General features: G+C 54.5%; 1 protein-coding gene across 1 annotated transcript in view; it reads left to right on the top strand.

Moving 5' to 3' along the window:
• Positions 1-294: 294 nt before the first annotated feature.
• The window catches only part of Sorcs2 (sortilin related VPS10 domain containing receptor 2), a 387,326-nt gene continuing 367,860 nt past the window's right edge, over positions 295-19,760 (top strand). The window contains exon 1 of the mRNA XM_059275763.1: positions 295-851. Coding sequence (XP_059131746.1) covers positions 366-851 — 486 coding nt within the window. The 5' untranslated portion in view covers positions 295-365. The remainder of the gene's footprint in view (positions 852-19,760) is intronic.

Raw genomic sequence — 19,760 nt, 5'->3', positions numbered from 1 at the left:
GGCTGGCCAAGTGTAGATGTTCCGTAAACGCCCCAAGAAAGGCAGGGAGGATAGAAAGAGGGAGGGAGAGGAGGATCTAGAGTGAGGCTGGGAGTCACTGTGAGGGAAGGAAGGGGTCTTGGAGGTGTGACGCGCTCAGGACATCCTGGTTTAGCCCGGCCCGGCCCGGCCCAAAGCTGCGGTGGCTCCGACGCGGCCGGCAGGTGGCGGTGCTCCCTTGGCTGCGTGGCGGTTTTGAGTCCCCTCCTCCCGCGCTCCCTCCCTCCCGGCTCCTTTCTCTGCGCTCCTGCTCGAGCTCCCAGCGCCCTCCCGCTCTCCCGGCCGCGGTGTCGCCCGCACCACTCCGCCGCTGCTTATCGGCGACCATGGCGCACCGGGGAATCCCGAGCGCCCCGAAGCGTCCTGGCCTCACCTTGCCGGCCCCAGGCTCCCATGCTCCGCCGCCGCCACGCTGGCCGCGCTTGTGGCCGCTGCCGCTGCCGCTGCCGCTGCTGCTGGTGGTGTTGGTGGCTGCCTGCGGGGCGGCAGGGAGCTCCCTCGAGTCCGGGCTCCTGGGTCCCAGCGTGCAGGTCACCCGGCTGCTGCACGCGGGACCCATGGTATCCGGCGATATCGAGGATCCGCAGACACGAGGATTCGAGCCCAGCGCCCTGGGTCATGGTCCGGGTCTTGCTTCGGGTCCCAGCGCAGATGGCGCCCCAGCTCCGGGCAAGGAGCGCAGGGCGCGGGCGGCGCCGGTGGCCGGTTCGGCTTCGCGCGCGCAGGTCTCGCTTATCAGCACGTCGTTCGTGCTCAAGGGGGACGCGACGCACAACCAGGCAATGGTGCACTGGACAGGAGAAAACAGCAGCGTAAGTGACCTCCGCACGCCCCCGGCCCTGCCCGGACACCTCTAGATACTCAGGGAGACCACCATAGCCCCCTACTTCCGGACCACCCGTGGTCACCCCTGCTGGGCATTCTTGGCGACTTGGGGGACACGGGTCACCTCGGCGGCGCCCCTACTGGCTTCTGGCTATGGGTTACTTTTGGAAGGGTACTCAAATTTGTGAGACTCCGTCTCGCTCATGTGGCATTCCCGAAGATCTGGGGACCCCAAGTGTCCCTGGCTTCTAGATCTGGGCTACGGGGAAGTCCCTAGAGTCTTCGGGATCGGGGCAGCATGACTCCAGGTCCTTGAGGGCCACCCAGCTCTGTGCCGCGTGGATGGTGGGTCGCCCACACACTGCACTGCACCCAGCGGCTCCAGTGTGCACCTCTGGAATTGCTGGCTCTGGAGTCCTTACGACCCGATCTACACTGATCTTGGGGGCCAGGATATCCCGTCAGTTCCATGCCCTGCTCTAAGACTCTTAATTCTAGGATTGTTCCTCCTCGGTGTCCCACAGCTGTCTTTTTGTCTGCCCGGACCTAGGAGTGTTTAATGTTGTTTAACGTTGTGAGGGCTTTAGCTCAGGCTGCCAACTCCCTGTCCTTCTCCCATACCTCTCCCTCTGGCTGGAGACTTCCAGCATCCTTCACCCTCTAATACACCCAGATCTAGGATCTAGCCTCCCCCTCCCCTTCCTGTTTTGGTAGTGTACCTCAGGGGCTTTGTTTTTCCTGGTTAAAGGCCATAGTCTCTCTGTCCTTCTGGGCAGTCCCAGGTGTATGCACACCAGGTTTGAAAATCTGTGCTGTCCAGGGAAGTGTGTTTTCATGAAGAGGGAGCTAGGAATCCCTTCCCACTGGTCTGCACCACTGTCCACTCACACTTTCCACTTACTCGCCCCTCCCCCCACTCCCAGTAGCTGACTTCGCCTCTTCTCTATCTCCCAAGTTTGGGGGAAATACACGGGGCCAGAGTCCCTGCATGTACTGGGGGTGGAGTGGACGGGTCTTCTAATTTGGTTGTCAGGGGCTGCAGACACTTCTACCCCTGTCCCCTCTCCTAGCACTCTAGGTGACTGCCAGGAAGTTTCCATTTGTGCGGGAGAAGGGACAACCAAGTGGCCTTGGCTGGCCCAAAGCCCAGTCCTGCTGGCTCCTCCCTCACTGACTGGCTGCGTCCAGGATGCAGGTGCCTTCCCTGGTCCCTAGCTAACGGCATCTCTAGGAAGACTAGCCGCCTTGGGAGGGCAGAGCTAGTGCTATGGATGCATCTGGCCAGCAGGGGGCAGTCAGGGTGCTGATCAGAGTGTCTTACAGAAGGTGGGGCTTCTCCCAAGAAGGGTGTGGAGGTGCCTGCCATCCTTCTAGCCTGAACCTTGAGCAAGCCCTCACGCTCTAGGTGTATCGTTGGTCCCACTCTTTCGGGGCTGGCTCGTACCTGAAGATAGACTGTGTCCCCTGTGCCATAGGCTATATTCTTCAGGACTGAAATGCAGCCAAGAAACCAAGAACCGCAAGGGACAGAAACACATTGAGAGTAAGCTCCGTGCGTTTGGAGTGCTGAGGCTGTGGATCCAGCTAGCTTACTCTTGTCACTCTGTCTCTTAACTTCATGGGAGAAGGGTATGAGAGAAGAGAGTGAGACACTGTGTGGGGGAGAAGGGAGTCGCAGGAAAGGGGACCAGCTGTTTCTAGGATGGGTTGGTGTCCCCTGAACCCCGTCTAGGCTCAGAGCCTGGCCCCTGAGTGGCCTCCTTGGAGAGTTGAGGATGGAGAATGACTGGCCAAAGAATTGGAAAGGAGCCTTGAGGGACCGTCTTCTGGAGCCATGACGTGAGGGCAGGTGTAAAATGTGGACAGCAGGGCACAGCCTGGCACTTAGCCAACACTTAGCTGAATGTGAGTGGGACAGCATGGAAATGGTGCCCGGGCATCTGACGCAAGCCTTCTCCCTCCTCCTCACTCATTACACTCAGCCCTGGGTCATAAAGGAAGATGGGATGGGATTCTTTCCCGAAAACCCGGCCACCCGTGCCTGGGGGTGCTCTCAGAGGCTCCCCTTGCCTGAGAAAACCCAGGAATGGAGAAAGGAGGGTGAGGACGGCCCGTGAGAGCTGCCTCAGTGAACTGTTCCCTTTAAACGTGGTCCTCTCGGATCTGGTTGTGCACAGCACATTCTTGGCACGCGAAGTGTCTTGGAAGTGCACCGCTCCCTCCGTGCTCAATGTGCAGCCCCAGGGACAAAGATGGGAGCTAGCGCTTGGCAGTTGGTTGAACCTCTTGCTCGAATCACCGCGTCTCTGTGAGCTTGGATGAGAAAGGAGCAGACCGAGGGACATGTTGCTGAGTGCTGTCATTATGAAGTTGTCCTTCTGCTGCCTGCCCCTGCCCTCTCTGCAGATGTGGTCCACAGCCGAGCATCTGCGCTACCATGTCAGGTGCTTTTCAAAAATCAGAGCGTTGTGGGGAGGGGCACACTCTCAGAAATGGCATTCGCCAGCATCCCGCTAAGGGATGGGGCTGAGGGATTGCGGGACTCAAGCTGGTTCCCAGACAGTCCCTGTCACTGCAGCTCTGGGAACATATGTGAGTTTTCCTTGCAAAGGCTCGATTCTTCCCGCTCCCATGGAGATAGGGAAGGGGACGCTCTTGGAAGTTCAAACAGGGCCTCTCCAGCTGACTGTTTAGCTGTGGCAACACATTGTTATATGAGAGATGAATGCTTCATGGGAACCGGCCATGGTTGCCTTTTGAGAGACGCAGATTGGGCTGTGCACACAAGGCCCTGCATCTCCACACTGCCCTGGGAGGTAGTGAGGTTATACAAAGGCAGGAAATAGACCGCAGTGCTGGGCTCCACCTGAGGGTGGTAGTTTCTCGTTGGCCTGGTAGGAGTGTGAGGTACTGTTTTCGGGGTAATTGCTTACTTAAGCACAGTTGTTCCCCCTACGCCCCGGTCCTCCCCACCCCCCACCTCCGGCTTCTTCCCACAAGGCACTTACTTGCAGCTTTGACTCATGGTTCAACTTGGACGTGAGCTTCCTACAGCCAGGTCCAATCTCTGTTCCTCAGGCTGACCATTTCCCTCCCTCCCCCCTGCCTCACCCTGTGCTGGGTCTCCCAGTAGTGGTGGTGAGTGTTCACAGATAATCCTGGGCAGATTAAGCACACTCCACCCCGGGCATCTGGTTGGACTCCCTACCTTTTTGTATAAATGCAGAGAGCCCAAGGCAGGGCAGAGGGTGGGTTCTCTGCGCTGGAAGATCTAGGGCAGCCTATCTGCCTCAGTTCCTTGTATAGAGAAATCATGGCTTCTGCCCGAGTTATATGGGAATTCTGTCATGACCCCTGCTGCAGATCAGATTCCTTGAGGGCAGATGCATTAGTTTGCTCTAGTTTTGTGACAAAGAACCATGACAGCGTGGGCCCTGGACAGCGGGCTCCTTTTGTCCCTTTCTTTGCACCTGGGATGGGATCATTCCTTCTAATTGGAACACCGGTATCATTGGGTCAAGGCCACCTTGACAGACTCATTATAATGGAATCACTGCTAGATGCTCTACTCCAGATCCACCCAAGTTTGGAGGTCCTGGATTAGGACTTTAATTCATGAACTTTGGGGGAGGGGCTGACACAATTCAGTCCCCAAGAGCAGGGAGTAGGGGTCTCACTTGTCATCCTCTGAACATAGCACCTGGAGCTCAGAGTCATCTGGTGGGAGAGACGAGGTGGATGTAAACAGGCAGTGACAAGAAGGGATTCATCAGGGAGGATGGTATAGAAGGGGTGGCCTCAGGCCTGGCTCAAAGGATGAGTCGGTGGAGCAGATGAGAGAGGGAGAATGTTCTAGCAGGAGTGACAGCCTGAGCGAGACCTGTGAGGTAGGAATTTGAAGGTCACACCTGCCATATAGAGACACTGAATGCATTGTGTGGGAGTAGAACCCCGAGGAGAGAAGTGGGGAGGAGGGTAAAGTTTGCCCGTGCTCCCCAAATGTGTAGCTGAAGAGCCTGTGGCAGTGTTGGGTTGGTGGATAGTTAAGCTTTGGGACCTGCTGGGCTGGGTGTGTCTCAGGCTCACCTTCTGGCCTTGGATCCTAGGACAGATGGAAGAGATGCTCTGGGCCTTTGTCTTCACCATGGAAAGGGGGACTTGCCGGTTCGTAGGTTGGTTGTACAAGGGTCGGTTTATCCACGTGAAAATGCATAGATCAGAGCATGATGTGTAGCTAGACGTTAGCGTGACACCCAGCCGAGGTGTGTCCAGAAAGGAGTGCAGGGTTGAGGCCAGCAAGGCTCAGTACTGTTGAGGTTGTGCCTGGGCTGTGTTGGGGAGAGGAAGTCTGAGGGAGGTGTCCAGGTAAGGATGAAGGGTGTCCTGTCAGTCTCTTTCTTCAGTGCTGGCCTCTGAGGCTCCAGGTCAGTCTCCACCTACTGAGTCCTTCTGAGATCTGAAATGAATGGGTTCTTACCTGGCACAAAGCTGACTTACAGCCTTGCTTCCTACAACTGTGGTTTTGTGGTGTTGCGGCAGAAGCATCTCAATGGCTCCTGGGCATTGCAGGTTCCTGAGTTCAGGGCTCTGGGGAGCCAGGCTCCAATCGTTCTGGGGCAGGAGCAGAGAGGCCTGGCTTCCCATGGACGCTGAGACTGGCAGCCTGTAGGCACTGAGCGTTTGTCTTTGAAGCCACTACCAAGGTGTCCAGTGGCCACCCAAGTGAGACAGAGACCAAGGATGCTGTGGCTGATGGGGAGTGTCTGTCACATAGGCTGTCAGGAGCTTCCCACTGGTATGTGAGCCTGTCAGGACCTTAAGTCTAGTGTCTGGATGAAGAATGAGGGGAGAGACGGAGATGCCTGTGTCATGTGACAGGTGACAGTCACAGAGCAGTGTGCTGTGACATAGGGTCTGTAGGAGCAAACCACAGGTGCACATTCTGGGGGCCTCCTGTTCTGTGCTGAGGGTACCCCAGGGTCCTGTGCTGAGGGCGTCCCAGGGCCTTGTGTTGAGGGTGCCCTGGGTTCTGTGCTACGCAGAGTGACATTATATGGAGGGGTCACAGGTGCCAAGGGACCCTGCCAGAATCTGTGTGTGAGCATGACCATTTGTATCCTGTATAAGTTTCTTCCCAGGAGATGGGGTGGGGGAGGGACTCTGGTGACATTGAGAGCCATTCTTGAGGACAGGGAGGCAGGCTGCATTTCCCCTGGGGCCCAGGCTGACACTCAGGGAAGTGAGAAGGCTTTGCAGCCTGTAGGATGACATCTTCCCATGTAAACACTTGACGTCCAGTGGGAGCATCCCAAGAACCCCAGGGCCTGCAGTTCACAGAGACTGGGAAGATGAAGGGGTACAGATGGGGTTTGGGGGGGCGGAGGGGACAGCTCATTTTAACTATGGAGGAGCCTGAGGAAAATTAAGTCAATTGACCAGGGCAGTAGTTAGGTGTGGGGAGCATCAGAGGCCTGGGAGGGAGGGGGCATTTAGGGCTGACGGGGCTGCAGCACCCCCCTCCACACACACAGTGCCTGCCACCTGAGCCAGGAGCTCTTTCGGGGATCCCCTGGCTGGGGTCTGAGGGAGACTATGGGCTCTGGCCCCACCCACTTCCACCTCCCCCATCGGGCACCTTCTTTGGCTGGAGGTGGACCGCTGTCTTCCTTGGCGGTCTCCAATGTCAACAGGTGTGGGTGTCACTGTGGATCGAGGTTCCTCCGCACTTTGTGTCACCTCTGGGCATCTCAGGTCTGATCTGTTCTTGTCCCTTCTCAGGATCCCTGATGGTCCCCAGCCTCACTCTCCCAGTACCTCCCACAGACCCTAAGGTCCTATCCTGCTTAGTTCTCTACTGGGCGACCCAAAGTCCAGAGACCTGCCTCTGTGTGTGTGTGTGTGTGGTGTGTGTGTGTGTGTGTGTGTGTGTGTGTGTGTGTCTGTGTGTGCATATGTATGTCTATGTATGTGTGTGTCTGTGTGTGTGCATGTGTGTATCTGCATGTCTGTGTGTGCATGTGTATGTCTGTGTGTGTGCATGCGTGTGTCTGTACATCTGTGTGTGCATGCACTTGTGCGTGTGTGTGTGTGTGTGTGTGTGTGTGTGTGTGTGCGCGTGCGTGCGTGCGTGTGTGTGTGTGTGTGTGTGTGTGTGTGTGTGTGTGTGTTTGGTGGACTGGGCTGAATGGAGGGCTCTTGCCTTTAGCTCCTGTGTGCAGAACGTGCATGGCCAGGAGGGCCACAGGAGCTATGCTTGGGAACCTTTCACGCTCTTCTAGAGCCACTGAGCTCCGAGAGTTCGAATTCTTTGAGGAAGGATGAGGTGTCTGCTCCAGGCCTTGCCAAGGACTGTCAGCACTGGGTAGGAGAAGACTGGGCATGCAGAGTGTGAGCTGGTGTGAGCCCCCATGTGGTGGGACCCATGGCAAGTGTCAGCAAGGGTGGGAGGCTGAGGGGGTAGTCACTAGTGTGAGCCCCTGTGTGGTGGGACTCATGGTCTCCTCTCAGCCTCTGATCCCGGGGACCCTGCCCTGCCCTCCAGGATGTCCACTTGTCTCCCTGTTAACCCTGGGCTTTCGTGCCTCTCCACCCTCCGTCAGAAGCCCACCCCTCCAGTGCCTGCCCCTGCGGAAAGTGTTCACCCATGTACCCTTGCTTTCTTGGGCCTCAGTTTCCTCATCTGTAACATGAGCGGCAGTGCCGGGTGATTTCCAAATCCCTACCCACTATGGACTCTGTGCGTACATTTAATTTATTCATGCTTTATTTACAGATGTAGTGAGCAGGGCTGAAGAGTGGGAGGGTTTGCAAGGCCCAGGCCTGGTACACACAGCTCCCTCTTCTTAATGCTGTTGTACGTGCAGGCCTTAATGCCCCAAGGCTCCAGTGTGGACTCCAGCAGCAGGCGCAGCCAGGCTCGCCTCATCCTGCTGTTCTTCTTGAGTGAGGACAGAACATCCCTGAGCCGGCTTGGCAAAGCATGGATAACAATTCCTGTGTCAGGCTGGTAGTCGGGCCTGAGTACCTGTGTGGAGCCCAGACAGCATGGGTGGAGTCTAGACAGCATGTTGTCAATGTCTTCTTCCACTTTGCGATTTTCCAAGACCCTGGACGTCACTTCCTCATTCTTTCTTTTCTGGCAAAAGCGTAGGTCCCGGGCCCCAGTAGCTGTGGACTCAGCTAATATTTGCTGAGCGCTTCTGGTGTACCTAGCAGGGTTAACTAACAGGGCTGCAGCATGGAGCCCAGTGAAGCGAAGGCCTTGCCTGGTGAGATGCTGAGTGGCGACAGAATTCTGCCCAGAGTGTCCTCAGGGCTGTGTGAAGACGTGGGCAGGGGAGTTCGGTAGGACTTCCTGGAGGAGGTGCAGATGGAGCCAGTCTGAAGGACGAGGAGAAGAGCCTCACCCGGCCTGAGGAGGAGATTGGAAAAGTCGGGATATTGAGGCCGAAGGAATGTGAGGAGCTGAGAAGCCTGGAGAGTTCACAGGCAGAGAAGGAGACGTCTGCCATCAGGAAGCCTGGCGCGGAGGTGCCAGGACAGCCCTTCAGCAAAGTTCCTGACACACTTCACACACCCACTCCTGCTTTAATGAAGGGCCTCTTTAGTCTGCAGTTGCAGAAGGTTCCAGAGCGCATTCTAAAGAGGTCATAAATTAGCCCGTCCGTGCACCCCCGTAAATTAGCTCGTCCGCGCACCCCCACAGGGTTAGAGTGTGGTCTGTGGCTTGCACAGACCTCTCCAGAGTTGCCGTTACTCCATGATGATGAGTTTCCAGTCAGGCCAGGACTTGCCAGGGAGTGATGTAAAGGAGCACAGAGTTGGAGCACCTGGGAAACCTGCTGGGTGCCTTCATGGGTGCCTGAGCTTACAGGCTGCCTTCTGGTTGGTGCCCTGTTGGACCCATACTCTAAGAGGGGCTTCTTTATCAACCCTTGCCAGGGGCCGACTTCTGTTTCATCATCTTGATGGCCTTCTCTGGGTCAAGGGAGGCTGAGCCCTGAGGGTGTGATGATGTCACTAGGACTGCTACTCAGGGCCATTATCTTCCCTCTGGAGGTGCAGGGAGCAGAACCGTGCTCTGCCCCTCAGGACCTCTAGTCTGTAAAATGTGGATAACAATCGATGTGTGTTAGGCTGATTTTTGGCCTGGGCATTATGGGCATCCGCAAGATGCATGCTTGTATTGGATCATTTCATGGCTGCTTTGACTATGGGAAACCCTTTCAGGCCTTCCTGGACCTGCCCCACAAGGCTGGAAACTGAAGACGCAGACGTCTGGCTCCCCCAGTCTGTGTAGGTGCTGGGAGATGATGATGGCAGGCGCTTGGCCTTTTCCGGGACACCCTAGGATCGCTGACACTTGGCAGTCCACAGAGTGCTCATCACCCTGAATCCAATTAAGCTCCATCCATCATTTGAACATTGGCTAGGGCTACCTGAGGGAGAGCAGGCCCTGGAAAGCTAGAAATGAGAACTAAAGAGTCCACCATTCTTTGAAGGTGGAAAGGCCCCTTCCTGGTTTGTGCTTCTGTAGCAGTTGGTTGCTTATTTGCACAGAAAATTACAATCATTTAATTAGTTTCTCCTCACACCAGCTCGAAGGTCTTAAAATAACAGCACTCGCCTTCCTTACTAATTTTCTTGCAGAAGCAGATGATTCGCTCCAATGTAGAGCTAGCCTCAACTTGAGCACAGCACGTCTCTTGCGGACGCCATTTCCTGATGCTCATGGATAAATCGAGTTCAAATGAAATCAAGAAAAGAGCCCAGCCAAGTGCAGGCTCCTGTGTGGCTCAACCTGAAGTCTGAGAGTTCTTTTTGAGTTTTCTTGCCCTTGTGTATATTGTGAAGTATCAGCATAGGTACCATTGACGAGGCACAGAGGAGAGGTGGCCTGTGCCAGTGAGGGTCGCCTCCTGCCTCTGCCTCTGATGTAGTTTGACTTTATCATAGCATTCTTCTCTGTTTGCATAGAGTTCTGGATTAGGGACAGTAGAATGAATAACCGTAGCCACATCCGGAAGCCTGTGCCCCCTCATTATAGAGACGATACTACTGTGTCCTTTACAGCTATGACCGATATGCATGCAGTTGTCCTCAGGGCAACTCAATCCAGAAATTATGACTTCTGGATTATGAGCTGGGCACAGTCATTAAGGGTCCTGGGCATGGTTTGAATGTCATTAGTCCTGAACACAAGCTTTCTCTCTCTTTCTTTTAAAAATATAAGAAAAAAATAAAAATATAAGAAATATTTTGGGGCTAATGAGATGGCTCAGCAGGTAAAGGAGGCAAGCCTAAGGATCAAGGTGAGATCCCGGGAGCCTCTGACCTCCACACACGTCACAACGTGCACAAAGGCACACACATGCACACGTATAGACAACATGAATAGGAAGTGTAGACATTTTTTTAAATAAATATTTTTATTTTTCTTGACTGTGATTTGAGTTGTGGTTACATAACATATTTCATTGTACCTATTTTTAAATGCACAGCCCAGCAGCATTAGGGCACTTGTGTTGCTGTGCAACCATCCCCATTTCCAGAATGTTCCAGAATGTTCCCCTCCCCCTCCCCCTGAAACTCTGTCTCTACTAAGTGCTAAATCCCCCAGGCCTGGTAGCCATCACTCCGTGAGTTTGACAGCTCTGGGCCTCAGGTGAGTGGCAGCTAGAGTATCTGTCCTTCTGTGATTAGCTTGTTAGCCTCATGTCCTACGTTCATCCATGTTGTGACATGTGGAGGCATGTCCTCTTTGGGGGACCGTATAATACTTCATTGAATGGATGGACCACACTTTGGTCCCATTTATCTGGTGATGGATGTTTGAATGGTTTCCGCCTCTGGCTATAGTGAATAAAGCTGTGAGTGCAGACCCACAGTAACCTGTTTAATCCTGGCTTCAGATCTTTGGGGTATTTGTTTGGAAATAGAACTGCTGGGTCATAGGGTGACTGTTTAATTTCTGGATTGAGCATAAACTTGAATGGGAGCAAGGTCCCTTTTGTGCTGCCTTGAATTTTGACACCTGCCAGGTTGGTGTATGGCTGCAATCCTTAAGAGAACCTTGAGAGTGCCATGGCTTGCCTGTGCCCAGGAAGGAGGGTAGCACAGCTGTTGCTGGAGCCAGTGTGCTTCTGAGACTCAAGACAGAAGCTGCTGGCAAGCCCAGGACATCTACATCCATCGTCTGTGTGATACAGAACTGGACTGGTGTGGTGCTGGGTCAGTGGTGGGAATCATGGAGAACTGGACTGGTGTGGTGCTGGGCCAAGGGTAGGAATCATGGAGAACTGGGCTGGTGTGTTGCTAGGCCAAGGGTGGGAATCACGGAGAACTGGGTTGGTGTGTTGCTGGGCCAAGGGTGGCAATCATGGAGAACTGGGCTGGTGTTGTGCTGGGCCAAGGGTGGCAATCATGGAGAACTGGGCTGATGTGTTGCTGGGCCAAGGGTGGGCATCACCATCCTGAGGTGGAGGTTTCCTCCAGGTATTGTGGAAGCTGCAGGTCACATTTCAAGTTCATACCCCTTTCTCTTCCTCCTAGCTTTTAGGCATTTTTCCCTATTGACTTCCTTATTGACCAGCTAAGTAATTCAATTTTCACTCCGTAAAAATAAAGCACTCAATAAAAATCCCTATGTTTTTCTCAATTTATTCCCATCAATACCTCTTAACCCTGTTGGAGTTTGTTGTCTGATTTATCATTTGATGGCTGAGCAGGGCATTTGGGTATTTGAGTCTTGCAATCCAAATACCCATCTCTGTGATTTGAGGCAGCTTCTGGGTACCCACCTTCCTCAGACTCAGGCCCTGAGGGGAGCCCCGGCACAGTGTGGAGTTTCCTGGCTTGACGGACCCCTCGTCTTGGCAAGGGAGTTCCTACCTCTCTGTGCCCATAGACTCCATCCACCTCACCTCTGGACAAGAGCAAGGGGCTCTCTCGGAATGTGGATTTTATAGTTGTTGTAAAATGGATAGGTATAAAAGATGCCAACTCTTTGTGAAGTTATCAAAACACAACTAATCTCTTTGAAAACATTTGACAAGAGGCATGGGGGCTGTCATGGTTCGGAAGCTGTGGTCAGTGTAAATGCCGCTTTGAGATGCAGGACTACTGTGACTCACCCAAAGTGATGGTGGCCGCGGTCCTGATGCTACTGATGTGACTGTCTAATGGAAGGAGCGACCTCATTTTGTAGTCTGTGAAAATAAAGAAGTTGTTTCTTGGGTCACGGTCATGGCTCTGGAAGAGCCAGCACAGAGACACATGCAGAGAACTGGGCTGGTGTGGTGCTGGGCCAAGGGTGGGAATCATGGAGAACTGGGCTGGTGTGGTGCTGGGTCAGTGGTGGGAATCATGGAGAACTGGGCTGGTGTGGTGCTGGGTCAGTGGTGGGAATCATGGAGAACTGGGCTGGTGTGGTGTTGAGTCAGTGGTGGGAATCATGGAGAACTGGGCTGGTGTGGTGTTGAGTCAGTGGTGGGAATCATGGAGAACTGAACTGGTGTGGTGCTGAGCCAAGGGTGGGAATCATGGAGAACTGGGTTGCTGTGGTCTTGGGCCAAGAGTGGGAATCATAAAGACCTGTGCCTCCTTGGAGGCTGTCCTCCAGTATGTGGTAGATGCTCAGTTAACATCTGCTTATGATGCGATACGACAGGAGACCACTGACCAGAGACCCAGCTACTGAGCTCCTGTAAGCACAAAGGAATCTCCATCTTATGCTGGGAGGCCCAGGGTACATCTCTGTAAGGAGAACAACTAAGAGGGAGATGTATGCGTCCTACCCAAGAGGAGCCAGGCCGGGGGGCAGAAGCTGCCTGATCCTGTTAAGAGGCTGTGCAGCCAGACTACAGCACAGACTGTGCCCATTGCCAGACCAGCCTCGGCCTTCCTGCCTGAACAGGTCAGCCAGGAGCCAGGGTGCTCAATGGAGGGAAAACCCTCGCTCCGAAAGGAAGTCGGGACGTTTAAATAGTGCCCTTGTTCTCAGCCCCATCTCATTTACGAAAGGCAGAGCCAAGCAGAAAACCCAGGGGACACAGCTGCCTAGCCTTTGACAAAGAGGGCTGACAGAGATCGCAGACTGTGGGCAGGTGGAGCCACTGGAGAACTTTCTGGAAAGAGCAAATGGGAGGATTCGGGAGCTCAGGGTTAGCGGGAGAGAGCAAGAGAGATCTTCCACACAGAGCACTTTGCTAAGTCGCTTATCTATTCCACCGCCTACCTACCCAGTCACCCTCATTTCTTCTGGGACCCTGCCTTGTGGTCAGCATCCAGGGGATACTAGCTTTGGAAGTCTGGGGATCCCTCTGGGGAGAAGCCCCTCAGATTACCTCTGCATGTGTCCGGGGCCTTGGCTTCATTCTGTGTCTGGGAATTGATATGCTCCCTCTAAAAGGCTGAAGAGATGCCCTTCTTAGAGGCCCCTCCTGCCCCCGCCTGTCCCACATGTCACCCCACCCCACCATGCAGCCTGGGTTAGGGGGCCTCCTGCGTGTGCTCTGATGTGCTGGGCTGTGGTGTTCCTGATGGTCTCCTTGATGGGGGTGGCTTGGGTGGCTGTGTACACAGCTCTGAGGAAGGGCTCTCTCCCCTGCATTACTGGGCCTCAGTTTCTCTACACACTGTTACTGTTGCCCCTGGACCATCAAGGAAGGGACTGCCCACACAGTTGTCAGAAATTATAGTTTTCTGGCTTCATAAAACAGGGTTCCACGTGGTTCCATTTTCTTCCCATTTCCGGAGTTGCCCACTTAAGTGAAAGGAAGGCCCTCGGCCCCTCGTGAAACACTCATCTCTAGGGTCCATCTCTGCAGAAAGCCTTTCTCGTTGACATCTGGTTTTTCACAAGTTTCCTGAGTTATTGCTGGAATGCTACCTCTTAAGAGCAAGCCAGAATTTCTCTCCCTGTCGCTGGAGGTGGAGCGACAGAGGCCTGGCAGCCAGCAGGAAACCTGAAACCCCATGCTTCTGGGGCTGGTGTAGGGACAGGACCCTCGAGCTCAGTGCTGGCTTTGCCTGCTCCTTCCTTGACCGAGGCTCTGGGTGGCAGCCACTGGTATAGGGGAAGCTGTGGCACTGAGGTGGCCTCTCTCTGGCCTGGCTGCTCCAGCTTGGCATTTGGTTCTGGCCACCTGAACTTGTGAGGTGGCGTTGGGGGGAACTGATGCTGTCTGTCCGTGTGGCATGACAGGGAGACCTATTGTCCCTCTTTTCCAGGGCAGGAGAAAGCCCTGCTTCCTACTATATTTCCAGAGGCCTGTGGTGGGGGTGCGGGTGGGGGAGCTACTGTCTGCTGGAGACTTTGAGCGTGGCCAGACAGGAAGAGCAGTGCCAAGGCTGATCCACTCTTCTCTCCCCTGTAGACACACTGTGTGTCAGACTGCCTTCAAGGACTCCCTGAGATCAAAGATGCCAAGACCCTCCTGGCTTGCTTGATGCAGTCGTGTGTGTGTGTGTGTGTGTGTGTGTGTGTGTGTGTGTGTGTGTGTGTATGTGTGTGTGTGTGTGTATGTGTGTGTGTGTGTGTGTGTGTGTGTGTGTGTGTGTGTGTGCATGGGAGGTTGCTCAAGGGCTCTGCAACGGGCTTTTTAGCCCCCATGCAGTCACCGGCTCCCACCTGTGGCTTCCTTAGCTCTTAGTGTGTCTCCAGCACTGGTTACTTGGTCTCCACCTCAGCTCTGCTGCCCATGCTCTTCACGACTCAAGTTCTTCCTCTAGGAAGCCCCGAGGCTCCGCTCCCAGGCCAACACTGCTCACCGGGTGGGGTCAGAGGCTCCGAGTGGCTCTGTGCCTGGGACACCTGCTAAGCATGACAGCATTGTGTGTTGCTGCCTGTGTCCCCGCAGCCATGAGTCAGGTGACTAGGTGACAGCTCTGTGCTCTCTCTCCATCCTGGGGGCCTGGCCTCCCCTCCCCTGGCTTTCCTTTCACTCTGGTCTTTGCAGGACTTGCCTTGTCTCCTCCCACGGGGGGCCTCTTTGGTCTTGTCATGGAGCCTGTGGAGAGAGAAGGAGAGGGTTCTGAGACTAGCCAGGAGCAGGGCACACAGTGTGTAATGCCAGGAAAGGGTGACAGGCTGGGACACCTACCCCTGCGAAGACGCCTACCCTGCCTGCCTCGGTGGCCCTGCTGCCACACTTGCCGGGGACCACACTTTGCCCTCCTGGTTGTGCAGCCTCTGTAAGCTGGTGACCTCATCAACTTTGCCCTGTTCCTCAGGCAAGGCGACTGACTGGGCCTGACGGACCTGGTGGAGGCCGCGTCTACCGGGCACCGTGCTGAGCGACCATCACCCACGCACACACTGCCCTCTCGCCCACCCTGTCACTCCAGCCCCCCAGTCCGTGAGGATTTGATCTCGTGTCTGTCACCACGGTCCTCTAGGCTTCCTCTAAGGTTCTGACTGTCCCACTGTCTGGGTGGCCTATTCTGGGGTCCTTAGACTCCTGAAGAGAGGGAGACTCTCTTTGGGAGAAAGAGAGAAGGAAAACTCTCTGTGAGAAGCCTTGAACCCCCTCTGCTATCAGAGGGAGACCAGTTGGCTCACCTGCCCTCTAGCGCTGAAAAGAACCACTGTGGTGGAAAGCGATCTTCATGCTGGAGCCAGGGAGGACTGGCTCCCCGGGTGTAGTGGCTGCCTCATCCCTGTGGAGCTGGTCTGTGAGTTCTCAGACGGTCCTAATCTGGTTTTTCTTGTCTCCTGAGCTCCCTTCCAACCTGTGGGGTCAGGGTTGGGCATGACTGGAGAGGGAGGGGAGCCCCAGGTGAGCCCTCCAAGCCGCCCGTCTGCCAGGGCTTGGCCTAATTTGACTTTGACCCAGACAGGCGGTGTTTCAGCCCTAGTGATGTGTCTGTAGGAGCTGATTCATCCGTGAAGCTGTGAGGAGGATGTCCTGGCCAGAACCTTCACACCAGGGGGTGACATGGCTGGGCTGGTATCTGCCTGCCTGAGGTTACAGCCCAGTGGGAGGGACCCATGGTGGCCTGGGCACAGGTGGGCAGGAGCTGTGGGGAGGAGGCTCTGTGGCAGAAGCCCAGTGAATGTGTAAGGAGTCGTGTGTGTGCGTGCCAGTGCATATCTGCAAAGATATTGTGATATATAAGACATTATAGAATTGTGGCAGGGAGAGGACATTCAGAAATGACATCAGGCTGGACCCTGCTCACCATACTTACCTATCTGCCTTCTGTCTGTCCATGTTCCTGTCGCTGACTTGGTGCTGGCTCACAGGTGGCCACTGTGACCATCCTACTCGTCTGCATCAGGCAGATGATGTTTGGCCTCCCTGAACATGTTCCTGGTAAAACAGGCGTATGAGGTATCCTCCTTAGAAGATTACCAGGGCTGCTCTCTATTCCTTCACCACCTCTTGGTCCTCATCCAGGAGCCCATGGCTGTGGAGACTTTTAGTGAGTCCAAACACTGTGGTGACCACAGGACCTTGAGCGGACTGTGGCTGGTTGTACTTCTCAGAACCCTGCTGCCTCATGGCGGAGTTGAGTCATGGCCACAGACTCTGTTTAAGAAATCTCACATTTCTGCATATTTTCCTCAAGGAAATAAATTCTGCACTGAGCCCCTGTTCCACTGCAGGAAAGAAAATCCCCAAACCCCCTGCCTGGAGGAGTCTGGAAGTTTCTAGGGGTGGTGGAGGCAAGGAGGGAGGAACTGAGGAGGGCGTAGCCTCAGGGCAGGCAGTGACATGCGGTCATCCCTTACACTCACTGAGGCAGCTTTTTAAAGACTGTGGTTCATGCTTGTGAAATTCCAACAAGTACAGACACATCCCAACAGCCATCAAGAGGGAAGCAGGTGTGCTGAGGTGGGGGCCACTTCCAGAAGGGGCCATGTGTGGTTAAGACTCCGTCCCTAATCCTCTAATCCTTAATCCCTTTATTCTCTCTCCTCTGGAAGAAATTGAAAGGGGGACTTTTTTATGGTAGTGGAAATAGATAATGACTGCTCTCTGGTGTTGGTCTGTGTAATTCTATCCAGAGTGTCCTGTTATCTGGGTGGGTAGCCCCTACCTGTGGCCCCGAGTTCCCAGCAGCTTCCTATCCACGTGGCAGTGGCTGTGTAAGTGTGCATGTATGTGCATGTATGTGCGTGCATGTGTGCGTGCGTGCGTGCGTGCGTGCATGTGTGTGTGTGTGTGTGTGTGTGTGTGTGTGATTCTTATGGAAACTGAAGATGGGTGCGGGGTGCAGGGTGGCTCCTGAGAGTGTCATTCGAGGCCTCCATCTCCAGGATGCTGCATTCTGTCCCTCGGTTCTAGAGCCTTCCTGTTCTCCCAGTGCCTGAGCCCCATACTCTTGACCCTGACTGGCTGTGGTCTGGCTGACAAGCCCATTCTTCTCAGTCAGGTTTCAAGTTAGATGCATGCTTGCACTTCCTTCTCTGCTGGTGTGCCCTGTGATGTTGTCCACAAGAGCAGGACTCTTGGTCACAGGTCACAGAAATCCAGCCTCTGCTAGCTGAAGTGAGGAGTTGGAATTCACTCAGAACTGAATCACCCCTGTGCTGGCTTCAGGCATGTCTGCCTCTAGGGGCTCTGATGTAGGCACCAGTCCAGGGCCCTCAAACTGTCTGGACTCTGGCTCTCTGTATTTTGCTTCCTTCTTGAAGCCCTAGGTCACTCTGTGAGAATCAAGCTAAAGATGGCTGCATGCCCCAAGCTTGTCAAGAAATTTACAACTGAAGCTCTGGCCTCCCTTGAACCCTTCTTGTTGGCCAGAGGCTAAAATGCTGGGTGAGCAGTCTGGACTCACAAATCCACCCTGAAACCACAAGTACGGATTCTAGGGGTGGAGTTTTGTCTCCATACATAGATCAAGTACCCCTAATGGAGCAGGAGGGTGCTCTGAGCAGAGTGCTCTGTGGGTAGAGGGAGGAGTCGGAAAGACCTGAGCAACCACCTCCCACCTCTACTGGCTTCTTTACTGCGGGCCATCACTGCTCTAAGATAATGCTGCTCCACCCCAGTCACCCTGGGTCAAGAGGTGTCAGCTCTGGGCTGTGACTGTTGCTGGAAATGGTGGCTCACCAAGCCCCACAGTACCCTGCATACTTGGATTTTACGGTGTGCCCCTCGTGGTCCCCAGATCTGGTGTCCTGGGGTTACTTGGTCCAGGTTGAGATACTCACAGGTAAAAGAAACATGTCTGCCGCCCAGTGGCTGTCCTGCCTGGTGTTTCTGTCCTTTGGATCAGCATACTCTGTGGATTCACTGTGATGACAGGTCAGAGGGTGATGTGCAGGTGAGAAGACATGTGTGCCCATGGGGACCTCTGTTTCCTGGTCATGCAAGGCAGCCCTATCAGAAATTGTTGGGGGAATTGTGGCAGGCACTGAGTGTGGTTGTCATATCTCTGGAGACGGGGACCTCGAGATCAACTCTGTTTATCATCATACATTAATGATGTATTTCAGCAGCTTTGGGTACACCCTAAAAATCAGAACCCAAAGAAATGGAGAATCTCTGCATAGGGCTAGGGAAGACTGGCTGTAAGGGGTTCTGGAGCCTGGCCAGAGCTCCCATTGCAGAGTTGAGAACAGCTTGTGAGGAGATGGGAGCTCGGCACGGTTCAGCCTCCAAGATTGGACATGCTCTCAACCAGGTCTGATTTTTCCAGGCCAGAACCTCTCCAGAGGGACTTAGAGAGGCTGGAACACCCATGGGACAGGAGTTCCGGGTCTCAGGAGACAGAACTGCCCACAGGCCTCTGGGGATTTTCTTCCTCGTTCCCCAGAAGAGCTGTGAGGTTTCTGCAGTGAGTGAGTGAATGGGCCTCATGGTCCCTGGAGGTGGGGTTGTTTCCTATGCCAGGAAGCTGGCTGGGAGGTTTTGTTTGGGCGCCTCCAGCCTGGCATTAGTGATTGCCGAAGTGTTTATAGGAAGTTGGAGTGGAGGTGAACCCCAGATGGGGATCCTTATGGAAAGCCAAGAAGGAAACTAGGTTCTGCCTGCCAGGGACAGCTGGAAGGCAGATCCATTCAGCAAACACCATGTGGGCGCTTGCCATGTGTGTGGTGGTCTCCAAAGAGCAGTACCAGGGCACCTACATGCCCTGAGAGTTTCCAGGGTGCTTGGAGGGTGACCACTGGGAGACCCCAGACACGGGTGGTCTACCTCTTGCTGAGTCAGCACATTCCAGGGTGTCTGGTCTTTGTTGAGAGGTGAGGTCAGCATGGAGCTGGGCTTGTGGAGGATGAGGAGGCTGCAGCAGGGCTGCTTGTGCAAGGAACTTGAGACGGCCTGGAGCTGGCAGGAGCCCACAGCTCCTTACCTGTGGGCATCTCTGCATAGGAAGCTCAGAGACGGTGGTGTGGACTCGGTGCTCAGCGGTGCTGAGCTCTGCCGAGAGGCCCTGCCTGCTGGCCGATGGAAGAAAGCAGACGTTAAAGAGAGATTGGCTTCCTCAGCCTTGGGAAGGGGACCTTCCCACCTCACAGAACACCTAGGTCATAGTGGGTCCACCTGGAGCTGGGGTGTGAACTCTGCGGCTTGAGGCTGCTGCAATGGGCCTCATAAGCAGCTGTTAAAACAGTGCAGGTGTGTTCTTGTCTGTGCTGGACGCCAGAAGTCAGTCATATTGAGCCAAAGTCAGTGGTGGGTAGGGCTGGCTCTTCCAGAGGTGTGTGTGTGTAGGATCGGTTCAGCTGCTGCAGATCCCCTAGTTTCTGACCCTTTGACCTTTCTTCTCATTTGTTGCCTCTCTGCTCCTAATGTGACAGGTCTCTTTCTCATGATAACCTTCCTGGATCCCTCAGGGAGGTCCCTGTGGTGACAGTGGACAATCCCACTTCCCCACTCCACGACCCTCAGCACCATCCACAAGGTCCCTCAGTAGAGAACTTGCTTGACTCTGGGACTTGGCTGTGG

Source organism: Peromyscus eremicus, chromosome 10, assembly GCF_949786415.1.
Source record: "Peromyscus eremicus chromosome 10, PerEre_H2_v1, whole genome shotgun sequence".
NCBI classification, from domain to species: domain Eukaryota; kingdom Metazoa; phylum Chordata; class Mammalia; order Rodentia; family Cricetidae; genus Peromyscus; species Peromyscus eremicus.
This window is presented reverse-complemented; position numbering and strand designations above follow the sequence as displayed.